Below are 12,441 nucleotides of genomic sequence, written 5' to 3'. Positions count from 1 at the left end.
ATCTAAATAGGAAAGTAATAAATACATTCAACCAGTAATTATAATCTTTGACTATAACCTTTCAAAGGGAATTGAAAAAAGGAAAAGTAAATCAAACTCTTCCAAAACCCTTATTCTCCTGCGGTAGAAAGGAGAAGACGTGAGAAAGACATAGGCTCCATCTGGTTCTTCTACATTTCGAAGCAGCATTCTTCTGGAATCAGTTGGTGGTGCGGATCTCTGTTTTAGCTGTATGGATAGCCTCCCCAATAACCAGCACATTGAAGTGCCAGGTAAATACTAAATCTCCTGAATGTTTCTCTCAAATAAAGAAAATTAGATGCATTCAGTATTGTTATTATGTTTTGGGTTATAATTATTTTGTACCAAAGAGTATGAACATTCAAACCATATCTAACCACAAATTGGTTTGGGTGGCAATTCTACTCATTCTGCATATAAAGTTGGTAACCTAGATTATAATTCAAAATTTTTTACATACGAACTACCCTGAAACCTTTGTTAATTCAGTATATGTTTTATACACGTTTTTGAGAGAGTAAATAGCACCATGTCATTGATTGGGTTTTTTACTACGTGGGAATTATTCCTTATGAATAGAAGGGATGATTATATAGTCAATGATATACAATGGCTATGTAAATCATGTTTCGTAAAAAACCAGTATATTGTATGCTCAGTGTCTTCGTTTATACAGACAAACTTTAATTATTTAGATAACTATAACCATATACTTAAATATCACGAATGTTAGTTTCAATTTTCCACGAATATAATATACTTATTAGTTTCCAAGTCTTCAGAATGGTATCTCTCGAGTTTTTTTTTTCTACTCGAGTCTTACGGAAATGAAAGTTAATTATATATACATACTTAACTTACATGATAAGTATCGTACATATACCGTATTTGTTAGTTTATTCATTCAGGATTTTTTTGAATATTGTTGTCTTACCGTTGTATTCAATAACTTTTATACATAGTTTTTTTTTGCAAATTTACCGTTTTATAGAGATTAAACCAAAAACTCAATATTCTAATTTAAATATTTTATTAACCGGAAGAATTAATTTGTTTCTGATCTTGCGTCCAAATCTGTACAATAATATTTCTATATTTTCTGTATTTATAAAATATCATAAACAATTACATATATAAAAAAAAAGTCTGAGTCCTGAATTTTTGAAAATAAATCCATGTGTGTAATAAATATAGTTATAAATTCATGTACCTTATTACAATTTTTAAATCAAATGTTTTTTAGTGACATCTTCATTGCAACACATTCCCCAAAGAATTCACGAACTTCATGAAGGAGTTTCAGTACGTCCTATCATAGTATGTATAAGAAATGTTTGGGACATCAAAAAACACCAAACAGATAATACTCGAACTTCCATCGGCTTCCTGTGCTACGACCACCACGTAAGCCTTTTCTAAATATATATAATTGTTTTCCAATCCCCATATTTGATTTAAATAACTCACTGCTTACTTAGTTGGATTGGCACACCAAAATTTGTTCACACCCAGGGACAACTATTAGAAGGTCGGGTCACCGGAGACATTCAGCCAGATGATCCAAAAAACTTAATCGAAGGAGATACATATGAGTTCTCGAGATTTTCTGTCATCCATAATTCACGACAACGAAAACTCACCCAACTGCCTTACAATATTCAGATTAACCAAAAGACGATAGCATTGAATGTTACACTCGATGGTCCGATATTTTCAGTTCACAGTTTATCTCCTCAGAAATACAGAAATCTATTGCGGTTGGCCAGTTCGCCCACACACTTACCAGGTAAATATGGCATCTCAGTGTTAATTAAACAAATATGTATATTTATTCTAAAATAAATGTGCAGATGTCGTCGGACAGATAGTCATAATACAAAAAATAAAACCTCACCACCCAGAACTCAATATTGATGCCACGATTGGCCTACGGCTGAACAGGTTAGTCTAACACAATAGTTAACAACAAAATAATTATTATCTTCATACCACACGTCTATCTCAGGTCAACGATTGTTAAACTCATATTGTGCAACAAGCAAGCAGCAGATTTTAGCATCCTACAAAGCAAGAAGGATAGAAAATTTAAAGTTATGATCGTCACAAGCTTAATTCCTAAACTAATCCAAGGTAAATAATTCTATATAAAACAGCAAAAAATCATACATATATAAATTTTTTTTTATCACCATAATAATAATATCCAATATTTTGCAGGCAAGCTTATACTCCATTCAACACCAGCAACAATTTTCTACTTCAATAAATCAATTGATTACATAAAGCATTTCAAAAGGCGAATAAGAGATTACGCAAAAACATGCAGCACGGAGTGACCCTATTTCATGCATCATTCGGATTATTATTATCTCTCTCACAAAATTGATACCTAGATTTATTTTCATATAAAATTGTTTTATGATTCCTTTCCTTTAAAACCCTACTTCTATATAATAAATTAAAAAAGCGATGTCTAGATGTGATCGAGCAAAAAAAGGAATAATAGATCATGAAATTTCAAATAGATTTTAAAGACCTTTAATTTATATAATATTACAAAACTCTAAATTCTTTTATTATAATTAAAATTTTACCAACATATATATTAAAATAATATTCTGGAACGATATTCAACTGTAAGTTTTCAACAATTACACGTTAAAAAAATATTATTAAGTATGTTTCGTTTTCCGAAAATGGGATGTTTATATACTAAATAGGTTATTGGAGTACTTTTTCTTTTGCTGAATTTATTCGAGATAAGACTCCGACCTTTTGAAATAAGAGAATTTATGTTATATACATAATTATATTTATTACAAAACTCTAAAATCTCAGACTTGATTCAGGACTTACAGCAATTCATAATTTATTAATTAATTGTTGTAAGAAGAATTTATATACTTATTTAAAACCTTAAAGTAACATAACATCACCAACTCTATTAATACAGTGTAAAATAAATACTACAAAACTTTTGATAATATTAGAACTTCAATAAAACATCTGATAATATGTGTATATAATTTTATTTATGTACATATACATGCGGTGTATTCTGAAAGTATAAATACATGTATTTTTCTACATAGTTGAAAATGATGTAGTTTATGACTTTGAGCTATTTAAATTAAACTTCGTTGTTTTTAATATCTAAAATAAAATATAATTAACATAAACTAATTAAGTCTTACTTATAATACAATTCCTCATCTTTACTCATTTGAATTCATTTTGTTTCTGTTTTTTTTTTAAGAAACCAATTCAAGTTCTGAGTATATGAAATTGTTAAGTTTAAAATGAACTATATTTTTGATTAGGATCAATACTGAGCTTCTATTCTTATTTGTATGTTTGTAAATTAGGTTATTCAAAAATTAGTATGGATTTATTTATATATAATCTATTAAAAACGAAGTCATGATACCTTTATGTCTGATTTTTTCTATTTGAGAGATTCTTAAAATATTTATGGAATTTTACATAACTTAGTTATAATATTTTTTTTTGTTTAGAATATTTATAAATATCCTAAGAACAATGTTTAACCACATCTTTCAAACATTTTTAAAAATGTTTTAAAGTAATATTTTCGAAATATTTTTTTTTTGCAACTGTCCAAGTTGAAACATCTTTCTCCAATAATTTTAATTCATAATCCATAACTTCCCAAGACCACGAAATGTTTTACAAAATATGTAACTTATTTTCCATTAAACCTATATTAATTTTTTATTAGAAAACTTACATCTTGCCAACTATTTAACCCCCTGCATCATGTATCTATTGTACAACTCATCCATATATCTAGACAACTCCACTAATATCTAACCATGAGTCTAATTTCTTGGATAGTAAGCCACAAAACGTCACAAAGTCTAACATCACCAAAAAGAAGCATCACCATGAAAATAAAGAGACGAAACACACAACAAACGAAGATCGTGATCTCTATTGACATGAAGACAACAAGTAGTGGTTTTCTAACACACGAAACAGCACGCAATATGGAATATATGCTTGGTTACCACGAGATCGATTTTGACTCGATTACTGAGATAATCGAGGAGGCTTCCGACATTGCCGCACGCAATATCCCGACACTCAATAATCCCACCAATATTGATTTTGATATAATTGTTAAAATAAATGATCTTAATCCAGACTCTGTCCGCAGAATTGACCTGGACGTTTATATCACTGAGCTACGGGATAACCGAAGGGAGACAACTCCTAGCGAAAGAGATGACATATGTCCAATCTGTTGGGAAGAGTTTGGCACCGAATTGGATATCAACTCTTTGAGTTGTAATCATACCTACCATCATCACTGCATCTCAAACTGGGTTGAAAAAACTTTAACTTGCCCATATTGTAGAGCATTACTTGCTTAATACACAATAGATCCATTACTCATCTAATAATTGTTTCCCCCTGTTTTAAAATTTTAATTGAAAAAAATAATAAAAGTTATAATTGAATTGCATCCGAAGAGAATTATAATTATTACTATGTATAAATAAAGATGTGTCGGGTTTTAATTAGGAAAATGGTTTCAAAAGTGATACTATGATTTGTATTTGTATAAAATTAAGACAGACCCATATATATTGTTTTAGTTCGGAATCATTTTTAAAAAACCTGCTATTACTATTTCTACTATAGCTGGAATGATTAACATCCCAAATCAAGTTGTTATAATACTACAAATACAACAGTTATTATAAACCAAAGATAATAATTAAAATGTACTAACATCACCAAAACCATATTACGTAATTATGAAGATCAATTCAACCTTAGCGAATATGTCAAAAAATTAACATCCATCTATAAATGCTCATTAAAACCAACATTAAAAGAATTATATGCTCACTAAATCAAATAGCCTCAATTATCCTCCAAAGTATTATTAAATTATAAAAATTTATAGAAACAGAAAATATAGATAAACTTAGTGTATTATTATAGTTAATTTTTTCATTTCCTACCAGCTTATTTTGGCAAACCCAAAATTACAATCGTTATTAAATCGATAGAATTTTTTTTGATAATTTTATGTTCTCAAAATTATTATAAGAGGATGAAAAGATCCAAAGAGAGAAAAAAGAACTATACAATTTTTTGGTTCCAGCCCCTACTTTTTCTAAAAAAACTTCTTCCTCCCATATTAAGCAGTTGCAAATGCATTATATAACTTATTTGGTTAGGATCTTCTACAAAAAACTTTTTAAATTAGTTCACAAATCAAGTTCGCTCACACCCTCATGTCGCACCATTATAAATCCAATATCTCACATAACAATAACTTAGATACGTTGACTTAAAAACTTCCGCTAACATAGAAATTTCAGCGAAACTGAAAAACTTTTAATAAAAAACTCATAAAATTAACGTTCAGTAATAAATGCTCATTCACAGCAAAGTTAAAAGACAAAATATCATATATTCAAACTCACTCTATTTACCACATTTCAACAAAGACTTTTCCAACCCAAATACCTCAACAATGAGTGACATACCACTTATATCTCATCGAAACTCACATCAAAGAAGATCTACAGGTTGAAACCCCAAGCAACCCCTTCAAATTTATTTGAATAAAAATTATTTTATTTGAAATCACATGTTACTACACATTTAATATTTTTAACATAAAATTCAATATTCTAAATTAAATTTTTAAATAACAGACAAATTAATTTATTTTTAAACTCGAGACCAAATCCGTACAATAATGTTTCTATATATTCTGTATTTATAATATATCATTAACCATATTTTGACTATTTGGAAAGCAAAGGCGCTGTCTAGACGTGATTGAGCAAGAAAAATGAATAATGAAAGATGAAATTTCAAATCTATGGAGAAAATATAATTATATTTTTTAATTACATAATAGTTTTTTAAAGAAATAGTTAGTGTAAAAATAAAACTAAATCAGATATGCTCAACACAAACAGACATAAAAATAAGACATGATATTTGGATATATTTAAATAAATACTTTCAAATATATTAAATTCTTGATAATTTTCAAATTAAATAAACCGAAACTAAATTATTAAAAATAATATACAAATAAAATAAAATCAATATTTTGTAACATCAAAATAATAATTGAATACTAAATATATTATTTATTAAATAGATGAAATATTTTAAAGATTTCTTATTTATGAAATATTACAAAACTCCAAATTTGTTTATTACAATTAATATTCTACCATTAGCTAGATTAAATTAGTGTTCTATAACGTTTTTTAACTGTCAGTTTTCAACTATTATACGGAAAAAAAATAGATTTTATAATTTAAAAAATTAAGACCCACCTATATATTATTTTAGTTTGGAAATTTTTAAAAAATACTTGCTATTACGATTTCTAAAATAGCTGCAAAGATTAACTTACCAAATAAATTTATTTAGAATACTACAAATACAACAGTTATTGTAAACCAAAAATAAATATTAAAAAACAATTACCATCACCATTACTATTAAGCCCATTTCCAAAATCGTTTTATTTTGGGAACCATATTACCATTTCCTAGCTACTTATTTCACCCATTACTATTGTTATTAGTTTATTTAAATCATAGTTACATTGAGAGTAGAACATAAGAATATAAGAGTACATATATTTATACGTATAAATAAAAACGTGAATCACATATCAAATTAGATCAATACTATACACGAAACAGTGTATTACATTTTCATTATGAAATTGGATTAATACTATATTAAAAAGGATACTAATATTTTGAAATTGGAAAAACCTAATGCCCCACACTTATTTTTTTTTAATTAGAACGTTTCAAATTTCTATCTAACTATTTTATTACCTTCTACTTTAAATTTTAATCATAACTATAATATATTACTCAATGTAACCAAGAAAATAACATTATCAAAACTACAGGAGGATCCACGCAAAAGAGGAAACGAGGCCGACCACGTGGTTCGCTTAATAAACCAAAAGGTATATATTTACTACCCAATATACATAATCCCAAGACAAATTGTCTTAGCTCAATGATTAAACTTTGTACATTTTCAGTTCATCTGGTAAACGATTGTCCATCATTCAAACCAACATATTACGACTGTAAGTATATATGGATCATAGTATCATATCTTAAACCAAACTTACTCATCAAACAAACTAACTTCCCAGACTTAATTTAACAGGTGGCTGTGATGGCTGCGACTCATACAGTAAGAAATAATACTAACATGTGTATCTATCATGCTATATTCTTTTAAGCTAACCACTATTAATCTTAATAGTCAAGCAGAAAAATGCACGTAATATGAGAAAGGCCATTTTGCTATCCAAACGATCGTCGGCATCGTCACGAGGTACGCAAAACCGCTGACAAAATCTATTTCGATTTACTACATTTCTAATTCAAATTTACGTTATTTCTATATAGATATAAATGCTCCACCAAATCCACAAGGAACGCGTCGCACTCAACCAAAAAAGAAAGGTGCATACTACTCAGCCCCTATAGTTTCCCAGAAATATATATATATATATATATATATATATATATATATATATATATATATATATATATATATATATTTAATTTTTAAAATATATTTTCCAGCGTAATGGTGTTCCTTAAAATTAACTAAAATCAAATTTCGAACCAAATTCATTTTAACAAATAATTTTTTAAAAAAAACAAATATTACCGAAGGAAAAAAATAAAAAACTTTTTTTACCAAAATATAAAAAATAATAATTCCTTACCCTCTGTTAAACTCTTAATATTCAAATAAACTATGATTTAACGATTTGTAATAAATATTTTCCAGAAAAAGGTTCAACATCCCGACTATATGAAAACCGAATCTTAGCATGCTCAAAATGTGGTGCATTAATGTGGACTGCTGAAAGCACTGCTACAGACCCACGAACAGGTGAACCAACTTTCACCCTTTGCTGTAACCATGGCCAAATCAAGCTTCCGCCGATCAAACAGCCGCCAGCCCTATTAGAAAAACTTCTTCAAACCAGATGGTTTCGAGATACTATCCGAGTCTATAATTCTGTCCTTGCTTTTACATCCGTTGGAATGAAAATGGATTATAGTGTCGTCCACGCACCTGGTCCTTATACTATACGGATCCAAGGTCAAACCCACCACAGAATTGGCTCCCTCATACCGCGACAAGGCTGTCTCCCAGAATATCTCCAGCTTTACATATTTGACACAGCTAACGAACTCAAAAACCGCCTAAATGCGATGGGGCAAACCTCAGCAGAAGGTAACCTCGATGAACCAACGTTAGCCCTCCTAATCGAGATGATTGACGAGAACAATTGTCTAGCAAAGATCTTTCGTCGTGCACGAGACCACTACGAGAGCGTCGGGTCAGAGTTTACTATTAGATTAGTCCAAGATAAAGGGAAGGGGAAAGAATACGATCTTCCAACTACAAGCGAGGTGGCAGGTCTTATCGTGGGGGATATGACATCAACAATTGGAGAACGAGATATAGTGGTTCAGTTTCAATCTGACACTTTACAGCAGTTGCGTGACGATCACCCTCTATATATGAGCCTCCAATACCCTCTTTTGTTTCCGTATGGTGAATATGGGTTTCACACAGAAATTCCCCTGCATCTTGAGACAGGCACTTCAAGAACAAGGCAATTCGTGACCATCCGTCAATACTACGCTTCTCTGATCCAAACACGTCCTAACCAAGGAATGACTTTGATCAAAGGCGGTCGTCTCCTCCATCAATTTATTGTGGACGTTTATACAGCGATTGAAGAAGACCGACTGAGGTGGGCGAGAAATAACCAAGAAATCTTGCGGGCTGAGCTCTACAGCAATGTCCTTGATGCTGTAAGCAAAGGTGACACTGATGCTAAAATTATTGGCCAGAGATTTATACTACCGCCAAGTTTCACCGGAGGCCCCCGGTACTTAGTTGAGAAATACCACGATGCTATGGCTATTTGCAGAGAATTCGGCAATCCAGATTTGTTTATCACGATGACGGCCAATCCCAACTGGAGCGAGATTAAAGAACATCTTCAGAAATACGGTGGAGATTCCCCTAATGATAGACCAGACATTGAATGTCGGGTTTTTAAGATGAAGCTAGATCAACTGCTCAAGGATTTCAAAGCGGGAACTTTTTTCAAGCCATACAAGGCAGCTCTCCACCGAATAGAGTTTCAAAAAAGAGGTCTCCCTCATGCACATATATTATTATGGTTAGGAAACTCTACCAGAACACCGAGTGCAGAAGAAGTGGATGAAATAATTTCGGCCGAGCTCCCGAACAAAGAGGAGGACCCAGTTGCTTACGACTTAGTCACAAAACACATGATCCACGGTCCATGTGGGCTCTTCAATCCGAAGTCACCATGCATGGAAAACAATGTGTGCACGAAAAAGTATCCTCGGCCGAATAACGACAACACTTCGATTGACAAATCCGGGTATGTGCTATATCGTCGGCGCCGAACCGATAATACGTGTACACTAAAGGCTGGAGCTGTACTAGACAACACTTTCGTCGTACCTCATAACATTGAGCTTCTGAAGAAGTATGAAGCTCATATTAATGTTGAATGGTGTAATCGGACAAGCGCGGTGAAATACTTATTCAAGTACATAACCAAAGGCGTCGACCGAGCAACCGCTGTTATTGAGAAAGGAAATACAGCAGCTACATCCGACGCCACAGGATCCGGAGGATCAAAAGAGAAAGTCCTAAGGCAACGCAATGAAATCCAAGACTACATCGAAGCCCGATATTTATCAGCTTGTGAGTCTATGTGGCGAACTTTCGCATTCCACATACACAAAAGAAAGCCATCAGTTGAAAAGCTTATCATTCACTTGGAAGGCGAACATAATATTACGGTTAAATCAACCGACAACCTCGGCCGTGTAATCCATAAACCAGGTATCGAGAAGACGATGTTCACCGAATGGATGGTTTTATGCAGAAGGTCAGCGTTTGCCCGGACACTGACATATGTGCAGATCCCTGAATATTTTGTATGGAACAACAGTGCTAAGGTGTGGACCGAGCGTAAGAAAGGAAAATCCATTGGCCGAGTCGTAGCTGTCCATCCTTCAGCAGGTGATCGATACTACCTGAGGGTCCTCATTAATAAGATTAACGGTCCTAGAAGTTACGACGAGCTAAGAACATACAACGACGTGAAATACCCGGACTTCAAATCAGTGTGTCACGCACGAGGTCTTTTGGACAATGATGTTGAATGGCTCGAGAGTATGTCAGAGGGTGCTCGAACGGCAAGCCCATACCAGCTTCGTGATTTGTTCGTCACATTCCTAAACAACTGCTTCGTTGCAAGCCCTAAAGGACTATGGGAACACTCATGGAAATCAATGAGCGAGGACATACTTCACAAGAGGCAAAGGATCCTGGGCCACGCGAATCTGGAACTGGACGATAATACCCTGGAGCAATACACATTGATAGAAGTTGAAAAGTTGATGCGCATGCAAGATCGCTCTTTAAACGATTTTAAGGATATGCCGAAGATCAACCCTGTTTTGCTCAAAGAGTTGGGGAACAGTTTGTGGAACCAAGAAATGGATTACGATGTTGCAGAGGAAACACTAAGACATGACAAGCAATACAAATTGCTGAATGCTGAGCAACTTGCAATCTATGAATCAGTCTTAAACTCTGTTGATAAGAAAGAAGGAAAACTTTTCTTCGTATATGGCGCAGGGGGCACAGGAAAAACATTTCTGTACCAGACTATTATATCCAGACTTCGGTCAAGAAAACAAATTGTCCTCCCAGTTGCTTCTTCGGGAATAGCCGCATTGCTACTCCCAAACGGGAGGACAGCTCATTCTCGCTTCAATATTCCATTGAAGCTCGACGAAGATAAGCTTTGCAACATCAAACCAGGTACAATGCTTGCTGAACTAATTGAGGAAACAGACCTCATAATTTGGGATGAGGCACCTATGACACACAAACATGCTTTCGAAGCATTAGACAAGTCGTTGAAGGACATTATGTCTATCAAAAATCCACCCGCAAAGAATCAGCCTTTTGGCGGCAAAACAGTTATGTTAGGGGGTGATTTCAGACAGATCCTACCAGTCATTCCGCAAGGTAGAAGAGCTGATACCGTACTAGCTTCGATAAGCCATTCATATCTATGGAATAGCTGCCACAAGTTCTCTTTGAAAACAAATATGCGAGTCAATCAGGATGAGAAAGAGTTTTCTGAATGGCTTCTCAGAGTCGGGGAAGGTCGTCTAGGAGCAGAACAAGAATATAAGGAGGATGGGTACCATGACCAACTCATAGATATCGATGACTCATTGATTTGTCAGAGTTTTGTTGACCCATTGAAAGAAGTTGTTGATGCTGCATATGGACAAATCAGCAGCCCAATGAATTCCAAGACTTCCTACACCGATAAAGCTATCCTCACACCCCGTAACGAAACCGTTGATGAAATCAATGCTTACACAATCTCACGGACCGACGGGGTATCAAGAGATTACTACAGCTCAGACAGCTTCGAGTTATCAGATACTTCATCAGATCAAAATGAGACACTATACTCCATTGAGTATCTTAACTCACTGGAATACTCGGGTTTGCCTTCGCACAAACTTACTCTGAAAGTTGGTGCCCCAGTTATGCTTCTCAGGAACATAAATCAGAAAAAGGGATTATGCAATGGTACACGGATGATCCTAACCCACGTTGGTGAACGCGTTCTGAAGGCCGAGATCATCACTGGATCCCACATTGGAGAAGAGGTCTTGATCCCAAGAATTGTGCTTCTGTATGATGAAACAAAATTACCGTTCACATTACGTCGGCGGCAATTTCCTATCAGATTATGTTACGCAATGACAATCAACAAAAGTCAAGGACAGAGTTTAAAAGAGGTCATCTTATATCTGCCTCAGCCAGTCTTCTCTCATGGCCAACTTTACGTGGCCCTCTCCCGTGTCACAAGCAAAGCAGGATTAACGATCATCAAAACTGAAGATCCACACCAGCTGAAAGTGAAGAACATAGTCTACAAAGAAATATTCAGAGGCCTTCATCCCGAGACAGGTAATTTAAATAAATAATTTTTTCCTCCCATCTTTTTCAGAAATCTGATAAAAATATTATATTCACAGATTAGCTATCGCGAAAATATCGACCAAGCGATGATACAAACCAATAAAGAAGGGACTTGCACTCAGGTTTACCCCCCCAAAACCAGGTACAAAACATTTAATAAAAAAACAAAACTACAATATTCAACTAAACATATGCTGACTAACTATTCATATCCAATTTCAGGTCCTTTATTGCTCAGTCCCTCAAAATAATTCTGATATGCGAAAGACTTAATCTGCTTCCTCCATTATCTACTTTAATTAGAGC

At 33.4% G+C, this 12,441-nt stretch overlaps 1 protein-coding gene across 1 annotated transcript; it reads left to right on the top strand.

Moving 5' to 3' along the window:
* The first annotated feature begins 8,117 nt into the window (after positions 1-8,117).
* On the top strand, positions 8,118-12,196 carry LOC108869902. Its single transcript, XM_033278516.1, has 2 exons — positions 8,118-12,123; positions 12,192-12,196. Exons 1-2 carry the CDS (start codon positions 8,118-8,120, stop codon positions 12,194-12,196), a joined length of 4,011 nt encoding a protein of 1,336 aa, XP_033134407.1.
* Positions 12,197-12,441: the final 245 nt, after the last annotated feature.

Source organism: Brassica rapa, chromosome A09 (genome assembly GCF_000309985.2).
Source record: "Brassica rapa cultivar Chiifu-401-42 chromosome A09, CAAS_Brap_v3.01, whole genome shotgun sequence".
Lineage (NCBI taxonomy): Eukaryota > Viridiplantae > Streptophyta > Magnoliopsida > Brassicales > Brassicaceae > Brassica > Brassica rapa.
Note: the sequence above shows the minus strand (reverse complement) of the source record. Positions and strands in the feature narration are given on the sequence as shown.

What these genes read in the sequence shown, in the direction of transcription:
- LOC108869902 (XM_033278516.1), top strand. Translation starts at nt 8,118, where the DNA reads ATGGATTATAGTGTCGTCCACGCACCTGGTCCTTATACTATACGGATC.